At 44.4% G+C, this 27997-nt stretch overlaps 1 protein-coding gene across 5 annotated transcripts in view; it reads right to left on the bottom strand.

The window, feature by feature from the left end:
* The window catches only part of tbc1d19 (TBC1 domain family, member 19), a 172811-nt gene that overhangs the window by 7588 nt on the left and 137226 nt on the right, over window positions 1-27997 (bottom strand). For all 5 annotated transcript variants that reach the window (XM_072496530.1, XM_072496533.1, XM_072496531.1 and 2 more), the window contains 6 exons: window positions 23728-23812; window positions 23343-23387; window positions 22937-22969; window positions 13875-13984; window positions 12327-12418; window positions 304-419 (listed from right to left, as the gene is read on the bottom strand). In XM_072496530.1, coding sequence (XP_072352631.1) covers window positions 304-419; window positions 12327-12418; window positions 13875-13984; window positions 22937-22969; window positions 23343-23387; window positions 23728-23812 — 481 coding nt within the window. The remainder of the gene's footprint in view (window positions 1-303; window positions 420-12326; window positions 12419-13874; window positions 13985-22936; window positions 22970-23342; window positions 23388-23727; window positions 23813-27997) is intronic.

Here is a 27997-nt window from a genome sequence, read left to right as displayed (position 1 = left end):
AACTTGTCAATTTGAGGAGGAAGAAGTAAAAGCAATGTTTAGCAAACCAACCAAGAAACAGTACTCTGCTGGTCTGGAAAACTAGGCCAATTAAGTGCATTTTTGAAAACATTCAGGACTTTCAACAGCTTACCAACGTTCATGCAGAAACTAGTTGCTCTTAGCAGAGACACTCAGTGAGCCATGTAAAGATTGTAACTCTTAGTGGAAACTAGACAGAACTACATCATATTGAAGTGTCTTTTGCAAGAACTCTGGTCAGGAATTAAAAATGTAATGACAAGAGATTCTTTGTACTCATACCAGCAAGAATCTCTAGAGAGTTGTATCCCAGAATTCTATCCCAAAGAAACAAGAGCTGATCAGTTGCGAGGTACCCAGAGAATGCCCGTACCATCCATTTAAATGATATTCGAAGTCTGGAAAAAAGAAATAGGAGAAACATTGAATTAAGATGGTTATGTAAGAGGAGTTGCACTAGTATCATACTGAAAACAGAATGGGGAGGAGCAATTTTAATTTTGAACATTAAAAAAAATCTCATGAGTTCAAGCCAAACTCTCGAGTTCTATCCTGATGATTTCAGGATAGAAAAAATGTATCTGAATATTCATCCAGCACCTAATGAATGTTGCAACAAAGGTGCCTGGTGGCTCTGCAATTTTGTCTGCTACCCATGCAGACCAAGAAGGTCCCAAGTTTGAAGTTCAGGTTATTTCCTGCTGGATAGCTGAATTCGCTGATCTCTGTCACAACAATTACAGGACACTTCTATTGGCCTTAGTGCTCCTAGGCTGGACAACAAGGATCACCTGGGGTTCCTTGTTCTAATCACTATCCTGATGTATGTTTGATCATTAAGTGAAGATAATGTTGGGGTTAACCTGAAATGGCTTATGATTGAATAGAAACTTACATTAATTGGCAAACTCACAAAAGTTGTCAGTTTATTAAGCATTGAAATACTGCAATGTCCATTTTTAACCAAACAAGGGAAGTCGACCTAACCAAAATCATTTATACTGAAATAAAAATATAAAATGCTGGAAAAACTCTGCATGTCTGGCTCCATCGAAGTAGAAAGAAAGAGTTTCTATGGCTCTTCTTCAGGCCTTTACATTGACATATCTTCTATCCTTTGCCAAGGTAAGTTTCCACAACGGCCTAATGGGAGGAGGTACCATCAGAGTACAATTTAGCAACAGACTAGAGTTTTGGGTTTGATTCAGAGTCTGGGTTCTGATGAAGAACCTACCTCCAAAGTACAGACGTAATTAATTTTCTTTACATAGGTTGGTTGGCCAGTTTTTTTGTTTTCTTTGAGCAGCTAGGGGCTGTTATGAATTTATGGGTCTTAGTAGCTGCGGTGATCACTGTGTATTAATATATGCACATCGTCACCGGAAGTGAAGTCACAGGTCACTAGTGTGGAAAACTGCCAGAGTGAAGAAGCAGCCTGTAATGAACACACCTAGTCAATAATGCTCTAATATTTTGTGACCCTCTGTGCTTCCTAGAGTCTGTTATCTCCAAGACAAAACACAAAAACTGGCGATGAGGACTTCGAACAGCACTTACTAGCCACCCAGAAACAAAAATCAACAAAAGTCGGGAAAGAAGATTTTGAAGAAAAGCTCTCACTTGTGCTCTGGACATAACATGTGAGGTGGTCATGTGTAGTGATCCTCTGGAGAGCAATTATAGAGCTGGAGGTGTTTAAAAAAGGAGGCTAAAGCTCAGGTTGTTGCCTTGTTTTAACAGGAAAAGCAAAGTGCTGTTGAAAATACATTGCAAAATGTGCATCTGCAGAACCCCCATTCGGAAGAAAATGGCAAGAGTTTTCGGAGCCATGGGACCCTTTGATGGTAATGTGGAGTAATAGGTCTGAGCATTTGTGACTAATTTGCATGCATACAAAATGCAAAATGGCATAAAATATTCAGGTTCCTACGTTCCTGAGTGGGATTGGGGGGGGGGGGGGGGGGAGGGGGAGGTGGAGAGGAGAAATATTCAATGTCCTCATAAGTTTAGTGCAACCGGAGAAGCAAGACACTAAAACAGATGAACTAATTGTAGAGATTCCGCAACCACACTATTCGCCTAAAACTTTGGTTATTGCAGAGCATTTCAGATTCCAAAAAATATATCAAGAAAAGGAGGGAGGATTCAATTGTGCAGTTTATGGCTGGATTAAAATTATACAATAGACTGATAAAATTTGGGACAGATTAGTCTATGGTCTGCGATGTAAGACAATACAGAAACGGTTGATAACCAAGAGTAACCTTACACTGAAAAAGGACGTGGAAATGGCTGTTTCGATAGAGCTGGGTGCGAAAGAAGCTCTGGAACTGAGTTTGAATACCTGGATACATAAAATGTCGACTGAATCAACACCTATGAGTTCAGAAACTTGTACATGTCACCGAAGCCAGGGCATTCAGCTGCGGAATGCTGGTGCAAGGATATAATATGCAGAAGCTGTGGCAAAAAGGTCACATAGAGTTTGCCTGCTGGAAGAAAAAGCGAGCTACGAATAAAAAGAAGACGAAGCAAGAGCAAACCAAAACAGCACAAAAGGAGACATGTGCAAAGCGGTCAAGAGAAACGAGGCAACTCACAGTCCGAAGACGAATTGTCACTGAATGTGCTAGCCATTGCTGCCCCTACAATTAGATACTGGATCACTCCACTGCTGGAGGACAATCAATAGAGATGGAAGTTGACACTGGACAGCAGTCTTGCTGCTGCCAGAGACTGTCGATAATGAAAAACGCAAGACACATTCCTTTGAAACCTTCAAGAATAGAAGACATACACTGGTGAAGTGCTTCCATTGAAGGCCGCTTTGACGTAGTTGTGCAACTTAACAGGCAAACTGCATATTTGTCTTTACATGTAGTAAAGGGCAATTATCCAGCATGGATGGGCCAAACATGATTACAAAAGATTTGACTTAACTGGGGCTCAAGTAAACCTGATGACTAATGAAGAATCAGGCCTTACAAAAACCTTCAAGAAGGATTTGATGGAGAACTGGGAATATGAAAGACATCACAGTTAAAATTTAAGATTGGAGAAGGAAGCCAAGCAAAATGCAGTGTATGTCAGTACCCTGTGCTGTCAGGCTGAAAGTGGAGGCTGACTTGGAATGACTGGTAAAGATGGGAGTCTTGGAACCTGTCATTATTAGTGAATGGGCTACACCAATAGTACCAGTCATCAAAAAGGATGGATCTGTATGGATTTGCAGAGACTTCAAAGTCACCCTTAATCCAGTGTTTTGTGCAGAATAATATCCACTACCCCACATTGATAACCTGTTTGAGTGATTGGCAGGAAGATTTCAGCAAATTCAACCTGAGCTAGGCATGCTTACAGCGAATGTAGTCAGGAACTTTTGACAATAGTGACACATAAAGGTTTGTTTCAGTACTAAAGATTACGGTTTCGTATCACATAGCTCCAGTGTTGTTTCACAGAGCAATGGATCAAATCCTGAGTGGACTAAGTGGAGTTAGGAATCCTGGAAAAGATGGAAGAGGAACATCTTCGGAATTTGTAGCCTAACTCTTCAAGGATTGGTAGCCTATGGACTGAGAGTCCACAAGGACAAGTGAGAGTTCATCCAGTCTTCCACTGAGTATTTAGACATGTGAACGATGCCACGCACATTCACAAATCTCCTTCGAAGGTCAAGGCTATCAATGGCATCTGTACTACAGAATGTTAACCAGTTGCGATCCTTCCTAGGATTGTTGAACTACTACGGAAGATTTGTTCCACATTTGGCAACTATTTTAAAACCACTGCATAATCTGTTGTTCCAAAACAAAAGTGAAAGTAGTCGGATCAATACATTAAAGCTTTTATGCAAACCAAAGAAGTATTGCTCAAATCTGAAGTCCTTACACATTTCAATCCTACCCTACCCTGACAGTTGGCGTGTGACACATCTCCTTATGGTGTTGGAGCAGTGGTATCCCACACCATGCTGTTGTGTGAGGAAAGACCCATTGCCTTTGCATTTAAAACATTGAGCAAAGCTGAACGTAACAATGCGTAAGCCGAAAGGGAAGCCTTAGGGCTTATCTTTGGAGTAAAGAGATTCCACCAATCCTGTAGAGAAGACCGTTCACACCATTGACGAACCATTAATGATAAGTTTTGGACCACACACAGGAATTCCGTCAATTGCCACAAATAGAATGTAGAGGTGGGCATTGCTTCGGTCTACGCATACTTATACCATCAATTGACAATTAATTCTCCATTGTAATGCAGATGGGCTTTCACAATTACCACTACTGAGTAATTTGTCAGCAAGTAGTTGGTCAAACTACTCCAGCAGACGTATCTTCTACTTTCAACAGATAGACAGTACATCTGTCACTTCAGGACAAATGAAGAAGTACATTCGGAATGATCTGATACTCTCAAAGTAATGGATATGGTATTACGAGGCAAGACCTCAACTAAAATCTGACTTGAAACCGTGCTCTATTAGAAGATTGTCTGCAAATTCAGATGTCTTCTTTGGAGGCTCAAATTGAGAAGACAAGTGTTAAACAAATTGCACAAGGGAATTATGCACACAAAAAAAATAGTGAGGAGTTATTTCTCGTGGCCTGGATTGAACGTGGTGATTGAAGAGAAAGCTGGAACGTCTTCTTTTGTGTGAAGGTACGAAACCTGTCACTGTTAGCACTGCTACATTTTTGGGAATGGCCAGAAGAGACTTGGCAACGGGTGCATGTCGATTTTGCAGGACCTTTTGAAGGACATATGTTCCTAGTAACTATCGATGCTCATTCAAAGTGGCCAGGAGTCGCCATAATCAAGTCAACTTCAGCAGAATAATGATCGAGAGTCTTTAGTAGGTTTGGATTCCCTGACAAATTGGTAAGTGATAATGGACCTCAATGTCTCCCAAGAATTTGAAGGTTTCTTGAAAGAGAATGATATTCAAAGTATTGGGTCAGCATCGTATCGTCCTGCTTTGAACAGACTAGCAGATCATTTCATTCAAATCATGAACACACATTGAGAACAACCAGGAAGCAAGGTTCACTGATCAAATGCCTCCATCAATATAGGAATACCGCTGATTCAATGACCAATATCTCTCCTGCATTACTAATGATGAAAGGACAACTTTCGCATTCGCGATTTCGCATTCGCATTTCGCATTCGACTTGTTGAAGCCTCCGAAAATGAAAGAAATCGTTCAACAGAATTAATAATCTTTAAAATCTTTCTTATTAACTGGGTAAAGCTACTATATAAGGAGCCGAGGGCGAGTGACCGCAAAAACAACATCAACTCGAGATACGTTTCTCTCCACCGTGGGACTAGGCAGGGATGTCATATGTCCCCCCTGCTGTTTGCCCTCGCGATTGAGCCGTTGGCCATCGCATTAAGAAGTTCGGGGGTATGGAAAGGAATAGTGCGGGGGGCGGGGATAGAGCATAGGGTGTCCTTATATGCCAATGACTTGCTGTTATACGTGTCGGAACAGAGTGTGTCGATAGGGGGAATATTGGAGCTGCATCGAGTGTTTGGGTATTTCTCGGGGTACAAACTAAATCTAGATAAGAGAGAGTATTTTGTGGTGTATCGGCAGGGGGCACGGGTGGGGGGCTGCCATTCCATAGGGCAGGGACTCACTTTAGGTACCTGGGGGTGCAGGTTGCCCAGGAGTGGGGGGAGGCTCCGCAGGTACAACATTTCTAGCTTGGTGGGGAGAGTGAAAGCTGATCTGGCAAGGTGCAATGGTATCCCTCGGTCACTGGCGAGTCGGGTACAGGCGGTTAAAATGAACGTGTTGCCGCGATTTCTGTTTATTTTTTAATGCCTGCCGATTTTCCTGCCAAAGGCTTTTTTCAGAGAGATTGAGGGAAGGATTACTTTGTTCATATGGGGAGGGAAGGTGGCCAGAGTGAGAAAGGTGCTGCTACAGAGGGGAAGGCAGGCAGGGGGTTTGGAGTCTTCCGAACCTGGGGCGGGATTCTCCGACCCCCCGCCGGGTCAGAGAATCGCCGGGGGGTGGCGTGAATCCCACCCCCGCCGGTTGCCGAATTCTCCGGCACCGGATATTCGGCGGGGGTGGGAATCGCGCCGCCCTGGTTGGCGGAACCCCACCCCGGCGATTCTCCGGCCCGCGATGGGCCGAAGTTCCGCTGCTGGAATGCCTGTCCCGCCGCCGAGAATCAAACCACCTCTCTTACCGGCGGGACAAGGCGGCGCGGGCGGCTCCGGGGGGCGGGCACGGGGCGATCTGGCCCCGGGGGGTGCCCCCACGGTGGCCTGGCCCGCGATCGGGGCCCACCGATCCGCGGGCGGGCCTGTGCCGTGGGGGCACTCTTTTCCTTCCGCCTTCGCCATGGTCTCCACTATGGCGGAGGCGGAAGAGACCCCCTCCACTGCGCAGGGATGCCGTGAGCACCCGCTGACGCACCCACGCATGCGCAGCACTGCAAAGTCATTTCCGCGCCAGCTGGCGGGGCACCAAAGGCCTTTCCCGCCAGCTGGCGGGGCGGAAATCAGTCCGGCGCGGGCCTAGCCCCTCAAGGTGAGGGCTTGGCCCCTCAAGATGCGGAGAATTCCGCAGCTTTGGGGCGGCGCGATGCCGGACTGATTCGCGCCGTTTCTGGCGCCGGTCGGCGGACATCGCGCCGATTGCGGAGAATCCCGCCCCTGATGTATTACTACTGTGCAGCGAATGTGGAGAAGGTGCGGAGCTGAGTCAGAGGGGTTGCTTCCCAGTGGGTCAGGATGGAGGAGAGTTTGTGCAGGGGGTCGGTATTGAAAGTACTAGCAACAGCGCCGCTCCCGATAGCCCCGGGGAAATACTCAGAGAGTCCGGTAATAATCGCATCATTGAGAATTTGGAGGCAGTTTCGCCAACACTTCGGGTTGGGGGCAGGGTCAAGGGAAATGCCGATTTTGGGGAACCACAGATTTGAGCCAGGGAGGTGGGACTGAAATTTTCGGAAATGGGAGAAGGGGATTAAGACACTAAAAGATTTGTTTCTTAGGGGTCGGTTTGCAGGTCTGAAAGAGCTGGAAGCGACATATGGGCTTCAGGAGGGGGAAATGTTTAGATACATACAGGTTCAAGATTTTGCCAGAAAGGAGATACAGAGGTTCTCGGTAGAGCCGGCCTCCACATTGCTGGAGGAGGTGCTGACGACAGGAGACTGGAGAAGGGGGTAGTGTCAGCGGTTTACGGAGGGGCTGGTTTAGCACACTGGGCTAAATAGCTGGCTTTTAAAGCAGACCAAGGCAGGCCAACAGCACGGTTCAATTCCCGTATCAGCCTCCCCGAACAGGTGCCGGAATGTGGCGACTAGGGGCTTTTCACAGTAACTTAATTGAAGCCTACTTGTGACAATAAGCGATTTTCATTCATTTCATTTCATTTTGGAAGAGGACAAGACATCACTGGAAGGGATCAAAGCAAAGTGGGAGGAAGAGTTGGGAGGAGATATGGAGGAGGGGTTCTGGTGTGAGGTGCTCTGGAGAGAGAATGCCTCCACCTCGTGCGCGAGGTTGGGGCTGATACAGCTGAAGGTGGTATACAGAGCACACCTCACGAGGGTGAGGATGAGCCGATTCTTTGAAGGAGTAGAAGATGTGTATGAGCGTTGCGGGGGTGCCCCGCTAATCATGTTCATATATGTTGAAGAAAAAAATAGTCAGCACTTTGAGTTTTCGCAAAAGGTCCTTTATTTAACACGAAGTTCGTGGAAAGAATTAGAATGACTGCAGTCTTTCCAAATGTCCCTGCTTTACAAAGGTAAGGCGAGTAATTTACAAAATATCAAGGACATTCTTGAGATTAAACAAGGAGACAGAACATGCGAACTAATGTTTGGGGTTTGGTGAGAGGATGGGATCGCTGTTATTGATATGGGGATTTGTTACTGATTATTGTTTATTGTTGGTGGGTGTAAATTTGGGAGAAAATGTGAAAAAGGAGAATAAAAATTTTTTTTTTTTTTTTAAATCTTTATTATTGTCACAAGTAGGCTTACATTAACACTGCAATGAAGTTACTGTGAAAATTCCCTAGTCGCCACACTCCGGCGCCTGTTCGGGTACACTGAGGGAGAATTCAGAATGTCCAATTCACCTAACAGCCCTTCTTTCGGGACTTATGGGGGGAAACTGGAGCACCCGGAGGAAACCCACACAGACACGGGGAGAACGTGCAGACTCCGCTCAGACAGTGACCCAAGCCGGGAATCGTACCTGGGACCCTGGCGCTGTGAAGCAACAATGCTAACCACTGTGCTACCGTGCCGCCCACAACAAGCACAGATAGAATAGCTGGGAAGTAAAATAAAACGTCATGAGTTCCACCAAGTACATGGAATATTGGCCAGGAATTACTCCACACAAGGAAAATGTTTTTTTGCCGTGATCCTTGCAGAGACTGGACCTGTCTCGTATACCATTCAGACTAGTGTTAAGAATTGGGGAAAATTAAGATTAAAAGAATAAAATAAAATAAAAAAGGTAGTTAATGACGCAGTGACTGAAGGGATTTTGATATGAGAATTGGCATATCAGTGTGAGAAGCAAGTGTTTACCTATGTGACTCGGGGCAAACAATGGGGTATAGAACAGGTAACTTCAAAGTGGCGAGATATGGAAATTGACACATTTATGCTAAAAGCCGGATCCAGAAGGTGGGCAACATCAAAGGGAAAGAATGATATACCCACAGCACAATAACTGAAGAGAGGGACACAGTAGCAGCTGCTGTCACAGCCATACCAGCTGCAGAAACAGTCTCCAGAAAACGTTTCCCCAAACGTGGCCAAATAACTTTTGCGTGGTAATTGTGCTGGATATAGCTCATATAGTTATATAATATTTGATGTTGTTTGGGAACAAAGGGGCATCTCAAAGTTCAGGAAACAAAGGTAGTTGGGAACCAAGGATTAACTTAATGTAATACTGTGTGTGTAGCCATCAGTGTAATTAAATGTATTATTGTGATGTATTATAGTTCTTTTTGTGCGTTTTTGCTTTAAGTTAATAAATATTCTTTGTTAATTGATCACACAATGTCTGGCCTATTCCATAAAAGCAAATTACTGCAGATGCTGGAATCTGAAACCAAAGAGAAAATGCTGCAAAATCTCAGCAGGTCTGGCAGCATCTGTAGGGAGAGAAAAGAGCTAACGTTTCGAGTCCAGATGACCCTTTGTCAAAGCTGGAGTGGACTATTCCTTCCTGGTTCACAAATGTTTTCGCGCAGTACACCAAATTTAAAATATACACAACTAAGAAGCGGGATTCCAAGTTACCCTTCTGGGTTTTGGGATATTTAACATCAGCAGGGTTCTTAACACTAGAGATGATGTCATGTGGCGGAAGCATGCGGACAAGCTGTAGGCAGGGAGAACCGATCCACCAGAAATGGAACCTGCTGAAAATTCAGATTCAACTGAAAAGTCCTGATATGAACCTTCTTACAACCCTGACACCGACACAACGCTACTGAGGAAGACAACGCCTCGCCTTCAGACCACGCAGAGTCAACCTCCAGTTACAACGTCAACAGTGATCAAAACAATCACTGATGACATTTGTACAAAGACAAAAATGCCAGAGGCTACAACTTGTGCCAAGAAGCAGGTGCCAGAGCTTAGCAGTCAACCGTTTCGAGAGCAACAGCCTCCAAACCTTCTGACTTATTGATTGTTACCGGATTACTGTTCATGTTATATTTGTTTGAAATTGTTGGGGACATTCAATTTTAAGCGTGAGGAAATGTAATGAATTTACATTGAGTCTTAGTAGCTACATTAAGCACTATGTGTTAATATATGCATGTCATCACCAGAATTGACATCACAGGTCACTAGCGTGGGGAATTGCCAGAGTAGAGAAGCAGCCTGTAGTGAACACACCTTGTAAATAAAGCTCCGTTAATTTTTGACCTGCCATGCTTCTTAGGGTCAGTACTCCACAATACACAATGGGGGAAACAGAAATCTGACAGAATGGATATTGACAGTATCAGACTTAACTGTGATGCTCTCTCTATGTCGAACAATCTGTGGCACACATACATGGAATTTTGGAAGGAGTCTCCGGTGAACTTGCAGATGTGGTCTCCTTCCCTGGCCTGACTGCAAACCACTTGCATGCAATGATTCACTACATGCAGAACCTGACTCTATAACTGTCCCTTGTGCAGTGCCTGTATCTAAGCTGCTGGCTGCGAATTACAGATTAAGTAGCAATGGTTCTTCAATTGAGGTGAGGTACGGCTATCACATTAAGTCATGAGGGTGCAGTGGCTGGTTAGGCTGCACTTCTTGGTATCCAAAAGCACAAATGCAGGTATGGAGGTTTTTGGGTCAGGTAGAGGGGGTGAGGTGAAAAGCAAATTGTCCATGGTAATGCCATCAATAGCTTCCACTTCATAGCAGACAGCAGGATAAGGGCGAAGTGGGATTGGATACGTAGCATAAACAGAAACAACCTGAATTTTCTCAATGAAGCTCGAAACAATGATCTCAGTAACAGCCAGCCCTATGCCGCAGAACACTGGCTCCTCCATAGAGCTTAGGTATGCAGGCATTCCTGTCCCTCATTGGTTTGGCACTGCTCCCTATGACTTTAAGTAACTAGTTAGCACTGCTCCCTATTACTTTAATAACTGGTCAGCATTTTTTAAGTTGTCGTGGAAAAAAAATTAAAGTCTTGTGCACAACAAAATAAAAATACAGAGAATGTTGGTAATGGGCCAACTTGCCCTACAAGAGAGAGGGAAGGATATCAGCATGTGCATTGGTTTGGTATCCCTGTCACAGCTGAATAATGTTGTGGAAGCAGCGATAAGTGGGTATGAAACTGGTAGCAAAGGCACATGCACGTGGGTGAGATGGAGTATCTGAATGAATTCTGAGGTATGAGTTCTGAATCGCTAGAGATTATTGATGGATGTGTGACGGTGTAATGCACTGAGTAGCATGAGAGATTTGTGGTGCTGTGGGTAGAGACATCATGTGAAGATGCATTCATCGACCTCGATCACCCATGTGAGGTTACTGAATGTCTTCCAGCATTTTAGCCAGGTCCTTGGACCCAGACTCTAACAACTGACTGCCTTAGCCAGCTGCTTCCATTCTGAGGATCTCCTAGTTCCGACAAAACATGGCGCATCTCCTTACCCCCTTCTGGACTATCATTGCTGTACTTGGGAGCCTTCTCTCTTGCTCCATTTGTTGTGTTTCCCTCCTTTGCTCCCTATCTTCAACAGACAGTCTGTAACAGTTTATGTACATTGAATGCAGTTACTTTTTAAGAGGAGGTGGCTGTCTTTTAGGAGGTGCAGATCTGCCATGTGTCATGTTAAGCTCGCTTGTTGCCCCTAGCACACACCCCTCCTCCCCCTACCTTGTTGAATATGCAGCTGGTCAGCAGCAGTTCCACACAGAGGGTGGAATTTTCTCATCTGGGGACTAAGTCCCGTGGCGGGGTAGGAAACGTAGAGTGTTTTCCACAGCAGAGGCTGGTAGGAAAACATGCCAAATCTTCCTAATTCATTATGCAACTGGGTGTTTTGCACCATATTCCATGGCTGGGCACGCATGATGACGCATAGTCTGCCGTCCTATCTGGATGCCCTATTGAAAAGGTGCCCAGCATCACTGATCTTCTGTTGAAGGAAGAAGGTGACTTCCTGAGAAAGATGGAACATTCTGAAGCTGGAAGATGTACCCACTTCAGGACACTGAATCTGAAAGGTCCATCTGTAGGTGTTCCCTCCATCCACTGCTGCAGTGTTCCAGATACCAGATTTGCCATTGGCCTCCATCCTGAACTCTGGAGGCAGCTCTCCACATTGTTCAGGTGGGTCCCAATATCTGCACAATGTGTTGTTCCAACGTGTTTTCCTGATGGCGCTATGGAGAATCAAATATGGGTGGTCAGACCTTCATAGTGGGACGTAAATTAGTTTCACACCGACCTCCAGCAGGTTTTCCGATCTGCCATGGCAGGTGCCAGCGGACATCCTGCTGTAAATTCACACCAGTGTAATATTGATTTCCGAGCCTCCCACCAAATCCTCCCCCCTCTTCCACCCGCCATTGAACCCACCAGTGAGGGCTTGGGAGAATTCCGCCTAGAGTTGCACACTAAAAAATTGAGTATCGTGACCTCAATGCCCATAAAAAGGGCCTATACATATTTCCTTGCAAGAGGTTAATTTCTAGAAATACTCTTCAAAATTTCTATCAAACAATTTTGGCAAACATTTAACCACTATGAACAGAACCTTCAAATATGATGATAGTACTTACGGTTGCGCCCCAATTTCACGCAAATGGTAAAAGAGTTGAGGGAGGTAGGTCTGAACAAGTGTCTCAAACACCAGACAAAGTGACACAATGCCCTAAAAATAGACAATTAACAGAATTCTTACCAGATCCATAGTGATCACAATAAAAACAGATTTGTCTATCAGAAAACACATCGTGATGGATTCTCCGATCGCTGATACCGAAATTGCGTTTGCCAATCGGCTGGAGAATTCCTGTTTACGCCGCAATGGGGGCCCAGTGCCGTTTTGCGATGCTCCGCCCCATCAAAAACGACGTACTCCAGCACACCGTCGGGACGGCCTCAGGACGTCACCTGAGGCCCTCCCTTGATGGGCCGAGTCCCCGACGGCATCGCTCATGTTTGCTCACCGTTTGGGGACCTCGCGTGGCGGCTATGGACCGAGTCCAGGGGGGAGGTGCCATTCCGCTGGCAGATGGGGCTTCGACGGGGCTGGGGGGAATGGTGGGGGGTGGCGAGAGGGTTACAGTCTTTGGCATGCTGGGTCCGCGCAAGGCCGGCGCCATGTTGTACGATGCGGCCGCCGCAGGCCGCTGTACGCATGTGTGGCCACAGACCCAGCCATTCTCCGGCCGTATCCACAGGATGCTGCGCAGCTGCTAGCCCCCAACCCGACGGAGGATCGGTGCGGGGGCGTCGCTGATTTTCTGGTTGCCAGATCAGATTGATTCTGCTGACAGTCGGAGAATCCAACCCATCAAAACCATTAAGGAGAGCATTAATCACATGGAACAATTCAAAAACAAGCAACATGTTCCCTCAGTTATAGACCAACATTCTTTCATCAGTCAATATCACCAAAAACAAGTTAACTGGTCATTCAACTAACTTACTCTTTTATTTGTGGGAATTTATGCAACTTCTATTTATATTTATTGAAATAACAACAACTTGAATTTATCTAGCATCTTTTACATACAAATCATCCAAAAATAAATTCAAAAATTATAATAGATAGGAAGAAATGGAGAGGTGACCAAAAGCTTGTTCAAGAACATTTAAAAGTTTCCTTTCAGCAATATGAGAGGAGATGCAAAGGGCTTTAAGCATGGACTACCAGAGAATGTGGTGATGAAAGCTGACGGCTCTCCCATCTCATGGATAAATGAGGAGATGGGGGATGCAAAGCTGGAGGAGTGCTGGATATTGGCATATACGTTTTTGACAAGAGACAAGATAGAATTATGGATAGATGACAGGACAGAAAATGTGCAACAGAATAATTGAGTCCACAGACGGCAAATACATGATTAAATGTTCATACAGCAGCGGAGTTCATAGAATTTACAGTGCAGAAGGAGGCCATTCGGTCCATCGAGTCTGCACCAGCACTGCGATTAAAAAACACACAAGAAGGCAACAAAGAAACAACACACTACTTAAATTGGTTTACCTTCTGTTACATTTCAACACAATAAACCTTTACCAGTACAAATCATATTTTTCAGATAGAATGCATATCCATTACAGTATCTCGTGCGGAATATTCAGGCCTTCACAGAACTTACCGAGGAATGAGATGAGATGCAATGAAGCCTGAAGAAATATCGCACGTACATCTCTCTGAAAACTTGGTATAGTTTGGATGGTTCATGGTAGAGAAAACAGAGTGGAGCAACTGCAAATAAGCAAGAAACAATACTTAAAATCCAAGATTGCACAACACAAATCATATCTTGGATCTTTTAGTGATCAGGGCCAGTTTTCTCACAACAATCCTTAACTATATCCTCAACCTAGTATAGGAAACATAATAATTAGTAAAAAGAAAAAGTGCAATCAGCAATCCAGGTGCAACTTGCTCTCAGAATTACACCAGTTTTCCAAAAGGAAGTTTAATTCCAAGTTTTTTATTTGTATAATCACAAACGTAACATCGCCTTATCATCTGTGAACTTATTTAATCAAGGGGCATTTTGCAATATATTTATTTTCATGGTTGCATTAAAAACATCCTTGATGTACCAGAATGGCATCATTTTAATAATACAGCTGAAAATTAGTTTATCAAAAATGAAAGTATTTTTCACAAGTGCCCAGTCCAGAATCTGCGAGTAACCAGATTTTAAATTGAAAATGTCTCTAAATGACTATATAGTGGCCCATCTAATTGTATTTGATAAAAATATGTCGAAAGCCATGGAAAAGAATGTTGGAAAGAAGGGTACAAGTGGTAGCCCTTCGGCGGAGATAGAAAGGGTGCGAAGCTCATTGGGAGGAAAAATGGCAGAGGCGACCTCGATGGGTGGGGACGTGCCCATGACAGTAGAAACGCTGATTGAGCTAGTGTCACTCGAGATCGAGAGACAATTCGGCAAGCACTTTGAAAGGCAAGGAAGGGAGATGATGGAGACCCTCAAAAAAGTATTGTGCAATAATAATATTCTTTATTAGTGTCACAGGTAGGCTTACATTAACATTGCAATGAAGTTACTGTGAAAATCCCCTAGTCGCCACATTCCGACGCCTGTTCGGGTACATTGAAGGAGAATTTAGAATGCCCAATTCATCCAACAACCACGTCGTTCGGGATTGTGGGAGGAAACCAGAGGACTCGGAGGAAACCCATGAAGACACGGGGAGAGCACAGACAGTGACCCAAGCTGGGAATCGAACCAGGGTCCCTGGCGCTGTGAAGCAACAGTGCTAACCACTGTGCTACCGTGCCACCCATAATAGATAGCAAGTGTTTCACATTTAGACCCTTTAGTTGTTAAGCATCCAAACAATTGATAGAAGTCACGTTTCAGCATTTACATTTTTAACTTATAAGAATTACTAAATAACCTAGTGAATGGTCAGATCAGATAAGTTGGTGAAGAACAATTCATAAAAGCAAACTGTAGTAAAAGGTACCAATTGAAATATAAAAGTTAAACATTAGTGCTGGGCCTGATGAGAGAAATTAGAAAGGACTTCAGAGGTGGTGAAAGAGCTTGGAGAGGCGCTGAAGGGAGGGGAGGAGTTGTGGCATAGCAATCAAATAACATCGCTGGAAGCTGAGATGATTGTGGTGGAGGAAAGGATTCAGTATCCGAAGGCGAAAGTTGAGGACCTGGAGAACAGTCGAGGAGGCAGAATCTCAGGATCGTGGGGTTGCTGGAGTGGGTGAAGGGCACGAGGCCAACCGAGTCTTTGCCCAGATGTTTGCAAAGTTATTGGGGGGGGGGGGGAATAAACAGATATACCCTCCTGAGCTGGACAGGGCCCACTGAACACTCTGGCTGAGGCCAGGGGCGAATGAGCCACAGCTACTAGACGAAGGAGCGGGTCCTGAAATAGGCCAAAGAAAACCGGGATATGAGGTGGGAAGGAAGCAGCATCTGAATTTATCAAGATATCGGGGCAGAGTTAGGAAAGAGACCTGCAGCCTTTAATAGGGAGAAGTCGGCGTTGTATAAAAGTGGAGTGTGTTTTGACGCAGTGTACCCGGTGAGATAGAGTCGTAACTCAAAGGATAATTTTTACGAGACAGCAGAGGAGGCGGAGGCATTCGTCAAAGAACAAGGACTTGGACTCAATTGAGTGGGATTTCAATGGGGGTTGCTGGGACAGGATTGTTTGGGAATGTTTTAATGTTTTTGTATATATGTTTGGTTAACTGGGGTTTATTGTTTTCTTTGTTTGGGTTGCTGGTTGGAGGTTTCTTTATGGAGTAGTTGGTTAAGGGGGGGAGGTATCGACAGCCATCTTGCGAGGACCCGGGAGGAGTGCGAGACAGGGGCCTGGTGGAACTTATTCGGATTTGGGTATGGCAGACCAGGGTGGGGGAGGGCTTGGAGTCCCCTGACCAGACTGGTCTCATGGAATGTGAGGGGACTTAATGGACTGGTTAAGAGGTCTTGTGAAGAGAAGGGAAGGGGGGAGGGGTTGAGCTGTGTGAGGGATTAGTTTATGTTTTGGGGGATTTATGTGTGTGTATTTGTGTTATTCATTCCTTTTGTTGTATTATATAAAGTGAAAATTTTGAATTAAAGTATTTTTGTTAAATGACTATACAAAACTATTTACTGGTTTCATGGAAGTCATGTTCTTTGTAAATCAAATATATTTTCATGTTTAAAAGCTTTTAAATGGTGCTCTTTAGTTTGGTAATTTTTGGGTGAACCATACTGAAAGAGTACGCCCTAGAGGAAACACTACCCCTATATGTTAAGCTTTGAGTACTGAAAGTTCACGAATATCAAATCTAAGACTTCAATAGTTTCCAAAGTATACCCTCACATCCAGTCCTGTTCCCATGAGGCCAATTAACTAAAATGGAAGTTTGCGAAAAATATTGTTTCTTATATCAGCTGTCAACATTTGCAATTTCTTCATTGCTTTTCTTCAATGAAATCAGCTGTGACACTGGAAGTAGGTACATTAAAAATCATTTTCCATTGCTGCTTTCTTAAACAGAGTAACCACCTCACAATGTTAATATTTTTACAACTGGACCAAGTGTGAAACATATAATTTGTAATATGGGTGGTGAAAATGTTCACTACATTTTATGCTGGAAATGAAGTAACAGAATAAGTATCAACTAAATATAAAATATTGTAATATATCATTGCCCAACTTTCTGGCAACCCAACATTCCATTTATTCAAGAAGCCACAAGCAGTAATTTTGTATAGTCACTGAGAAAGTTCATATATACACTCCAACAACAGCCAAATAAAAATAACAATACTAAAGTGTGTCTGTTTCAATGCAAGGTGTGTCAGGAATAAGGGAGATGAACTTAGAACATGGATCAGTACTTGGAACTACAATGTTGTGGCCATTACGGAGACATAGATTTCACAGGGGCAGGAATGGTTGTTAGATGTTCCGGGGTTTAGATGTTTTCAGAATAGGGAGGGAGGTAAAAGAGGAGGGTGAGTGGCACTGTTAATTAGGGAATGCATCACAGCTACAGAAAAGGAGGTAGTTGAGGAGGGTTTGTCTACTGAGTCAGTATGGGTGGAAGTCAGAAACAAGGAGCAATCACTTTATTGGGAGTTTTCTATAGACCCCCCAATAGCAGCAGAGAGATAGAGAAACAGATTGGGCAGCAGATCTTGGAAAGGTGCAGAAATAACAGAGTTGTTGTCATGGGTGACTTCAACTTCCCTAATATTGACTGGAACCTCCTTGCTGCAAATGGTTTGGATGGAGCAGATTTTATCAGGCGTGTACAGGAAGGTTTGCTGACTCAATATGTAGATAGACCGACTAGGGAGGAGGCCATATTGGACTTGGTGCTTGGCAACGAACCAGGCCAGGTGTCAGATGTCTTGATGGGAGAGCATTTCGGTGTCAGTGACCACAACTCCTTGACCTTTACCATAGTCATGGAGAAGGATAGGAACAGACAGAAGGGAAGGTATTTAATTGGGGGAGGGGAAATTATACTGCTATTAGACAGGAGCCGAGGAGCATAAAGTGGGAACAATTGTTCTTGGGGAAATGCACAACAGTAATGTGGGGGTTTAAGGAGCACTTGCTGCGAATGCTGGATAGTTTTGTCCTACTGAGACGAAGACGGAATGGTAAGGTGAAGGAGCCTTGGATGACAAGAGAAGTTGAGCTTCTAGTCAAGAGGAAGAAGGAAGCTTACGTAAGGTTGAGGAAGCAAGGATCTGGCACGGCTCTAGAGGGTTACAAGGTTGCCAGGAAGGAACTCAAAAATGGACTTAGGAGAGCTAGAAGGAGGCATGAAAAAGCCCTGGCGGGAAGGATTAGGGAAAACCCCAAAGCGTTCTACACTTATGTGAGAAATAAGAGGATGATCAGAATGAGAGTAGGGCCGATCAGGGATAGTGAAGTGAACTTGTGCCGAGAGTCTGAGGACATAGGGGAGGCCCTAAATGAATATTTTGCTTCAGTATTCACTAGAGAGAGGGACCTTGTTGCTCATGAGAACAGTGTGAACCAGGTTAATAGACTCAAACAGGTTGATATTAAGGAGGATGTGCTGGAAATTTTGAAAAGCATCAGGATAGATAAGTCCCTTGGGCCTGACAGGATATACCCAAGGTTACTATGGGAAGCGAGGGAGGAAATTGCTGCGCTGTTGCCGATGATCTTTGCGTCCTCACTCTGCACTAGAGAAGTACCGGATGATTGGAGGGAATGTTGTTCCCCTGTTCAAGAAAGGGAATAGGGAAATCCCTGGGAATTACAGACCCATGAGTCTTATTAGGTCTGTGGTGAGCAAAATATTGGAAAGGATTCTGAGAGATAGGATTTATGATTATTTGGAAAAACATGGTTTGATTAAAGATAGTCAGCATGGCTTTGTGAGGGGCAGGTCATGCCTCACAAGCCTCATTGAATTCTTTGAGGATGTGACGAGACACACTGGTGAAGGTCGGGCAGTGGATGTGGTGTATATGGATTTCAGTAACACATTTGATAAGGTTCTCCATGGAAGGCTCATTCAGAAAGTTAGGGGGCATGTGATACAGGGAAATTTGGCTGTCTGGATACAGAATTAGCTGGCCGAAAGAAAACAGCGAGTGGTAGTGGATGGAAAGTATTCCACCTGGAGGTCAGTGACCAGTGGTGACCCGCAGGGATCTGTTCTGGGACCTCTGCTCTTTGTGTTTTTTATAAATGACTTGGATGAGGAAGTGGAAGGGTGGGTTAGTAAGTTTGCCGATGACACGAAGGTTGGGGGAGTTGTAGATAGTTTTGAGGGTTGTTGCAGGTTACAACAGGACATTGGCAGGATGCAGAGCTGGGCTCAGAAGTGGCAGATGGAGTTCAACCTTGATAAATGTGAAGTCATTCATTTTGGAAGGTCGAATTTGAATGCTGAATATAGGGTTAAAGGCAAGATTCTTGGAAGTGTGGAGGAACAGAGGGATCTTGGGGTCCATGTACATAGATCCCTCAAAGTTGCCATCCAGGTCGATAGGGTTGTTAAGAAGGTGTATGGTGTGTTGGCTTTCATTAACAGGGGGACTGAGTTTAAGAGCCTCGAGGTTTTGCTGCAGCTTTATAAAACCCTAGTTAGCCCACATTTGGAATATTGTGTCCAGTTCTGGTCGCCTCATTATAGGAAGGATGTGGATGCTTTGGAGAGGGTACAGAGGAGATTTACCAGGATGCTGCCTGGAATGGAGGGCATGTCTTATGAAGAAAGATTGAAGGAGCTAGGGCTTTTCTCGCTGGAGCGAAGAAGGAAGAGAGGTGACTTGATCGAGGTGTACAAGGTGATGAGAGGCATGGATAGAGTGGATAGCCAGAGACTTTTCCCCAGGGTGGAAATGGCTGTCACGAGGGCACATAGTCAGAGGTAGGTTCTTTACACAGAGAGTGGTGGGTGTGTGGAATGCACTGCCAGCAAGGTGGTGGAGTCAGAGTCATTAGGGACATTTAAGCGACTCTTGGACAGGCACAGCAGTAAATTGAAAGGGTGTAGGTTAGGTTGACCTTGGATTAGGATAAATGGTCGGCACAACATCGTGGGCCAAAGGGCCTGTACTGTGCTGTACTGTTCTATGTAAAGAGATTCTCTAGTTAGAAACATAGAAAGACTTACGGCATAAAATAAATCAATCTGGCCCATCGTGTGCGTGGCAGCTGATAAGTACTATCCAGCCTAACCCAAACTTCCAGCTGTAGGTCAATAGGCCCGTGGGTTGCAGCACATAACCATTTTTTAAAAAATGTCGTGTGGGCTTCTTTCGACCAATTATCTTAAATACATGCCTGTTTATTGACCTCTCCACTAACAGAAATTGGTCCTTCCTACCTACACAATCAAAACACCTCATAATTTTATACAACTCAAATAAATCATCCCTCGTACTCCTCTGTTCCACAGAAAACAACCCCAGTCTATCCAACCTTTCCTCGTGTCTAAAATTATCCATTCCTGGGAACATCCCCATAAATCTCCTCTGTATCCATCCTCGTGCGATCACATTCTCCTGTAATGTGACCAGAACTGTACACAGTGCTCTTGCTGTGATCTAACGAGTGCTTTATTTAATTCTAGCATAAACTCCCAACTCGATATTCCAGGCATCAGCAATAAAGGGAAGTGTGCTATGTGTCTTCTTGACCACCTTATCTAACTATCCTGTTACCTTCATGAATTTGTAGACATGTACTCCAAGGTCTGTGTTCATAAAAAAGTCTGAGAACATGCATTAACAGAACAAAGAATACAGCACAGGAACAGGCCTCCAAGCCTGCGCCGATCACGTGTCCTATCTAGACCAACTGCCTGTACACTTCTATACCCCATCTGTTCATGTGCCTATCGTATCTGCCTCAACCACCTCACTTGGCAGTGCATTCCAGGCCATCACCACCCTCTGTGTAAAAAAGCTTCCCCGCACATCCCCGCTGAACCTTTCCCCCCTCACCTTGAACTTACGCCCTGGGAAAAAGTCTCCGACTGTTCACCCTATCTATACCCTTAACAATTTTATAAACTTCTATCAGGTTGTCCCTCAGCCTCCATCTTTCTGGGGAGAACAATCACAGTTTATTCAATTAGAATACCTCAATAAGGTTCAGAAATACCTCAATAAGGTTCCCTGCTGTTACCAAACTTCTGAATGACCTACTTATGGACTGAACTGATCTCTTCACACATCTTCTCTACTGAGTAGTACTACACTCGTTATGTTCACCCGATGTCTGTGCCTATACTGTATTTACAATGTGTATTTATGTATGTCCTATACTTTTTTCATGTATGGAACGATCTGTCTGGACTGTACGCCGAACAATACTTTTCACTGTACCTCGGTACATGTGACTATAAATCAAATCCTAATCAACACTTCCGAGAATCCTGCCAGTTATTGTGTATTCCCTTGCCTTGTTCGCTCTCTCAAAATGCATTACCTCAGACTTCTATGGATTTAATTCCATTTGTTATTTTTTGCTCACTTGACCAGTCAATTGATATCCTCCTGCAATCTACAGCTTTCTCCCTCACCATCATCCGCAAGCCAATTTTCATATCATTAGCAAATCAAGTTCCTTACATTTGAAAGTGAAAGTGAAAATCGCTTATTGTCACAAGTAGGCTTCAAATGAAGTTACTGTGAAAAACCCCTAGTCGCCACATTCCAGCACCTGTTCGGGGAGGCTGGTACGGGACATTTAAGACTAAATCAATGGTCTATGCCCACAGGCAAGCTTGTACTGAGTCCTGCAGAACCCCACTAGAAACTGTCTTCCAATCAGAAAAACAATCATTGACCAGAACTCTTTGCTTCCTGCCAGTAAGCCAATTTTCTGACCAGAATGTCATGTGGGACTTGTCAAAAGCTTTGTTAGAATCCATGTAGATGATATCAAACTCACTACCTCATCTACCATACTTGTACCTCCCCCAAATATTAAATCAATAGTCATAACTCCAAAAAAGCCATGCTGATTGTCCTTGATTAATCTGTGCCACCATGTTACTTTCTTCACATGATGTAAACATACCAATCATCCAACAAGGATGGGTGAAACAATAATGTGAGTTCTTTATTTGATGATAAGATTATACATACAAGTGTTAATTGGGAGACTACATACATATGTCTGACCTCGGGTGACTGTCTGTGCTGTGTGGAGTTTGCACATTCTCCCCATGTCTGTGTGGGTTTCCACTGGGTGCTCCGGTTTCCTCCCACAGTCCAAAGATGTGCAGGTTAGGTGGATTAGCCATGATAAATTGCCCATTAGGGTGGGGTAGCAGGAATAGGGCAGGGGATTGGGCCTAGGTAGAGTGGTCTTTCAAAGGGTCAGTGCAGACTTGACGAGCCAAATGGCCTCCTTCTGCACTGTAGGGATTCTATGATCACTGCTGCTGTAGACAGAGTTCAAAGTAATGGGACTACTACATCACCTCATGTCTCAGTGGTAGTGATTGATATCCTTAAAGATACATGTACATCATATCACAACAGATCTGACATTTCTTCACTTTTTAAACTTTAACAGTTCACCAGCACCATGCCAGTCAAACTAGGGAATTGAAAACAATGGTCAGTACTTCTGCCATTTCTTCCCTGGCTTAGTTTAGATCCCTCAAATAAATTTAATCCAGATCTGATTATCTATTGGTTTTCAGGGATGCTGACCATCTTTATTTTCCAATAAAACGTGGTAATTTAACGTGGCCAATCCACCTACCCTGCTCATCTTTCAGTTATGGGGTGAAACCCACGCAGGCATGGGGAATGTGTGCAAATTCCATACGGACAGTGCCTCGGGGCTGGGATCGAACCCAGGTCCTCGGCACCATGAGTCAACAGTGTTAACCACTGTGCCGTCCAGAAGGATGCTGTCCATCTTAATATTTTCTCTCCTCAGATGTATGAATTTATGGGGCCAAATAGATATGCCCTTCCACTTTCACAACCAAATAAACATGCAACATCAAATCACTTCCCACAGGGCATTAGGACAATATGTAGAAAAGTTGAGACAATAGACAACAGACAAAGCTGAGTTTAAAGCATATTAAGCAAAATCAGTAAGATCAAATCATAAACAGTGTCACTGCCATAATCAAACTGTGTTAAAGACATATTTAAACCTCCAGCTACTTTTTCATATTTAGAGGAGAAAGGCTACTTACCATACATTGCAAATCCATGAAATGGAATTACCCCTGTGCAGAACAAAGATATTTAGTTGAATATGACAAATAATGGATCTTTGTTTTGTAATTGCTTTTTGGCCAATTTATTAAACACAGTAAGTGAATATATTAGAATTAGCTGTCATTTTCAATTTAGACATATCGGTAATAAAGAAGTAGCAAACAATTGACATCTATTCAACAATGTTAAAGATTGCTTAAGTATGCCCTAACCATTGATGACTTGTAGTCACCAATTTAAAGGTTGAATTCCTCAATATCACTATCCACAGAAAAAGATATACATGAAACAAAAAGAAAAAATTGGAGATTACAAAATCCATATATTGTAATCAGAAAACAGGGCATCTGCCATTATAGGGACCCCTTCCATCATACTTACCATTTGGAGGATACACAACAGTGTAATCTTCTAATGCAAGCTTCCCTATCAAAAGACACAATGCAAGGATGTGAATAGAAAATATGCTTCTGTGGTATATCATAGTATTTTTTAAGTTAGGGTCCTTAGTCATTCATAAATAACAATCTTTCTCATCATACAAAAATGTAACTAATTTCTGATACAAATCATGTTAACTTTACCTATTGTTTGGAGGTACCTTGGAATAAAAATAGAAACTAAAGTCTGCAGAGTGAAAAACTTTCTTTCACAACCTAACTGAAATCTCCATTTTAAAAACTGGACTACAGCAATAATGCTCATCCAGCTAAACTTTTCGTAGACATGTGTAATACAAAGTACAACGGCAAACAGATTTTCTTACCTCTGATGTATGACTTGGGGGGGGAAGCACTGCTGTAGCTGAAATGATCAAGAACAAGTGTGTCTCGAGAAAAGCACAGCAGCACCTAAGAATAAATGGGAGCATGTAAGCCTAGAATATTGAAATAATGATAAGCTACAGAGATGGGAATACTGATTTCTTAATGAAGGGGATAAAAAAAAGTCATCCATCTTCAATGTATTTTTCCTCATTAATTGAATTTAATTTATTTACTATACATTTTGCAAAAGTTTCATCACCTAACTGAGAAAAGATAAATCAGAGTTTTTCTCTCTCTGCAATTTCCACATAATTGGAGGAATATCACCTCTACTTACACAGGATCAATTTAATCTAATAAACTGGATATCTTTCAACAGCTCAGCTCTTACAAAATTTAGATATGTTAGTATAATATACTTACTGTCATAAATTGTGACATTTCAACAGTTTTGTTCTAGTATTACTTGTTCATGATGTTTCTCAGTTCAAGTTGGACGAAGACAAAGAAATTCCTATACACTGCTCTTCAGAACAAGCACATTGGGCTGGATTCTCCCAAAATGAGACTATGTCCCCACGCCGGCGTAAAAAGATGGAGTTCTACTCCCCTAATTCCTTGGAAAAAGATAAGACAAATTCATAGCCCTGCAGGGGGCTAGCAGGGACCCGGAGTGAATCTCGCAGCTTTTGCTGCAGATACGGGCCCTCGCACTTCCGGGTCAGAGGCCGCGCATGCGCACGGCGGCGGCCTCCAGCGGCCGCGCTGTGCTCCATGGCGTACTCGGACCATGGAGCCAGACAAAATAAATAAAACCCCCGATCGACCCCACGCCCAAGCATCTAACCCCACACATTTAATCGCCGGCCGCCGACAAGGCCCCCCCATGGCCTCCGATTCGCCCGCCCTTGACCAAGGCGGCCACGGACCGAGTCCGCAGCGGCCACGCCAGCATCCTGACTGGCAATAGATGGTTGGTTCCACGCCGTCGGGAACTCAGCCGGTCGGGAGCGGAGGATTGGTGGGAGGGCCTCTGGCAATGGCCCCCCCCCCCCGGCGGCACGGCATACTCTGCGGTGGGGCTGATTTTCGGTGCCCAGAGAATCACCAGACTGGCGCCGGGGCCCGATTACGGCGTGAAACTGGATTCTCCACCCCAGCGCCGGCCGCGATTTTGGCGTGGGGCTGCGGAGAATCCAGCCCATTATGTTATCATTTCAGCCAAATATCTAGCCTCAATCTATTGGGAATTCCTTGCAGGTCCAAACACCATCCCCAGCTGAGCTGTAAAACAGTAGATACACTGACATTTGTACATTTCATTTTTTCAAAAGAGTCAAGCTATGCAGTGTACAATTCTATTTTCATAGGAGGATGCCCATCAGCTCCCCCTTTATCAAAAGGTGAAGGAAGTTTCCCCATAAATGGCCATAAATGAATCCCCACCCTTTTAATTGCAGGTAGCAGTCAGAGTCATGGAGGTCTACAACACAGAAAAGGCCCTTTGGCCCATCGCGTCAGCGCAGGTCAAAAACAACCACCTAAGTATTCTAATCCCATTTTCCAGCACCTTGCCCATGACCTGGTATGCCTTGGTATCGCAAGTGCATATATAAATACTTCTTAAATGTTATGAGGGTCTCTGCCTCCACCACCCTTTCAGGCAGTGAGTTCCAAACTCCCACTGGATCAAAACGTTTTTCCTCACATGGCCCCTAAACCACCTGCCCCTTTCCGTAAATCTATGCCCCCTGGTCATTGATCCCTCCAAGGGGAAAGGTTTCTTCCTGTCTACTCTATCCATGCCCCTCAGAATGTTATGCATCTCAATCATGTCCCCCCTTCTCAGTCTCCCTTGATCCAAGGAAAACAACTCCAGTCTATTGAATCCTTCTTCATAACTAAAACTCTCCAGCCCAGGCAACATCCTGTCAAATCTCCTCTGCACCCTTTACAGAGCTATTACATTCCTCCTATAATGTAGATTCCAGAACTGCACACAATACCCAAACTGTGGCCTAAGCAAAGTTTTATACAGTTCCAGCATAACCTCCCCGCTCTTAAACTCTATGCCTTGGCTAATAAAGGCAAGTATACCATATTCCTTCTAAACCACTTTATCCACCTGCCCTGCTAATTTAAGGGAATGGTGTACATTCATCACTCTGATCCTCGGTGCTTCCCATTCATCATGTATTCCCTTGTTTGTCCTGTCCACGTGCACCACCTTGCACTTATCTGGATTGAATTCCTTGCAATTTAATACATTTAATGGGGTGAAATGCCCTCCTCCTACTCCCCTTAGCAAAATATAGCATCGTAAAATGACTGACTTTAACCCAGCCATATTTTCAGAGTCAGGTCATATGCAACAGCTTGATATTTCTCCAAGCATGCACTGGCAGGTGCTTGAAACCAGAAGCTGGGGAGAAGATTCTACCATTTTTGCAAACCTCTCAGGCCTATGACTATCATGCCAATATGCATATGGGCCCAATCGAACAGCCTCGTTGCGCCTTACTAGGTGACTCAATTAAGCCGTTAAATCTCGTGAGAGGCCTCGCGTGATTTACGATGCTCGGGACACCTCGGGCTGACGAACAAAATCTTGCGAGACATTGCAATCTGGATCTCGCCCTCACTGGGCAGCATCCAGATTTGCAAATTTAAGTGAGCAGTTAGCTTCACTCAAATATGTCTGCGCCGGTGTATTCCTAGGCCCAGGTTTCCACAAGCGTAGACTAGACGTAACGGCACTTGGGTCTCCGAGGTGATCGGAGGCCCCTGGGTGGTCAGGATCTGAGCGGGGGGGGGGGGGGGGGGGGGGGCGGGGTTGCCCTGGCACTTGGCACTGCAGGCTGGCAGCTGAATACCAGGTTGCCCGTGTAGGGGATTGGGCCCAGGGGTGCCCTGCCCTTATGAGGTGGGGTGAGCGGGAGCTCAAGGATCCCTCAAATTAATATTTTGGGGCATGGGGAAGGGGGGGGGGGGGGAGGGGGCGGGTCCGAAGGCTGCAGTGGGGGCGGGGGTTTGAGAGATTAGGGCAGCATTTAAAAATGGCGCAGTGCAGGAAATGAAGATAAGTGGGGCCCCGGAAGGGAGCTCCCCGCAGAGGCCTCCCCCCCCCAAAAAAAAAACAAGGTCCTGCTTGATAGCAGGGTCATTCTCGACACTGCAGGCTCCAAGAAACACCCCGCTCTTCGCACCAAAACTGACTTTAGTTATCGATGGCCACCATTTCCTTAGCTAGAATGAGGGCCTAGAATGATTTGGTGCTGAAGAGCAGATTTAAGATTGGTCCAGGGCTCTCTACTGAAAGCTCCATGACAGATAGTAATCTCATGTGTTTTTAACTTAACCTCAAATGGAATTCAACTTCAGTTTGGTGTCAAATAAGACTTAAAATGTGCTCAAAAGGATCAATTAATCGCTTATTGTCGCAAGTAGGCTTCAATGAAGTTACTGTGAAAAGCCCCTAGTCACCACATTCCGGCACCTGTTCGGGGAGGCCGGTACGGGAATTGAACCCGCGCTGCGGGTCTTGTTCTGCCGTACAAGCCAGCTGTTTAGCCGCTGTGCTAAACCAGCCCCTTGTGCTAAACCGGCCTCTCTCTGGACATTTACTAATAATAATAATCACTTATTGTCACAAGTAGGCTTCAATGAAGTTACTGTGAAAAGCCCTAGTCGCCACATTCCGGCACCTGTTCAGGGAGGCTGGAACGGGAATTGAGCCCGCGCTGCTGGTCTTGTTCTGCATTACAAGCCAACTGTCTTAGCCCACTGTGCTAAACCAACCCCTAAAGTTTACCTGAATTTAAGTCAAATGTTTAAAACAAGGTACATGCAGTCCAACTAGAAGAAAAGGTAAATACGATTTGTGAGTTACAGGCACAGATTGCCATGTGGCAATATGGTGTTGCAGTTATAATAGAGACTTGGCTCAAAGAAGGGCTAGACTGGGTGTTAAATATCCCTGCATACAAGATGTTCAGGAAAGATAGGAAAGGACGAAAAGGGAGAAGGGTGGGGACATTGATTAAGGACAGTATTGCAATGCTGGAAAAAGAGGATGTCCTAGACAGGTCAAGGGCAGAATTATTTTTGGTAGGACTAAGAAACAAATAGGATGTGATTACATTGCTTGGCGTAGTCTATAGGGTACTAACTATTGGAAATGAAATGAAAATCGCTTATTGTCACAAGTAGGCTTCAAATGAAGTTACTGTGAAAAGCCCCTAGTCGCCACATTCCGGCGCCTGTTCGGGG

This window comes from Scyliorhinus torazame, chromosome 3 (genome assembly GCF_047496885.1).
Source record: "Scyliorhinus torazame isolate Kashiwa2021f chromosome 3, sScyTor2.1, whole genome shotgun sequence".
Taxonomy (NCBI): Eukaryota; Metazoa; Chordata; class Chondrichthyes; order Carcharhiniformes; family Scyliorhinidae; genus Scyliorhinus; species Scyliorhinus torazame.
Note: the sequence above shows the minus strand (reverse complement) of the source record. Positions and strands in the feature narration are given on the sequence as shown.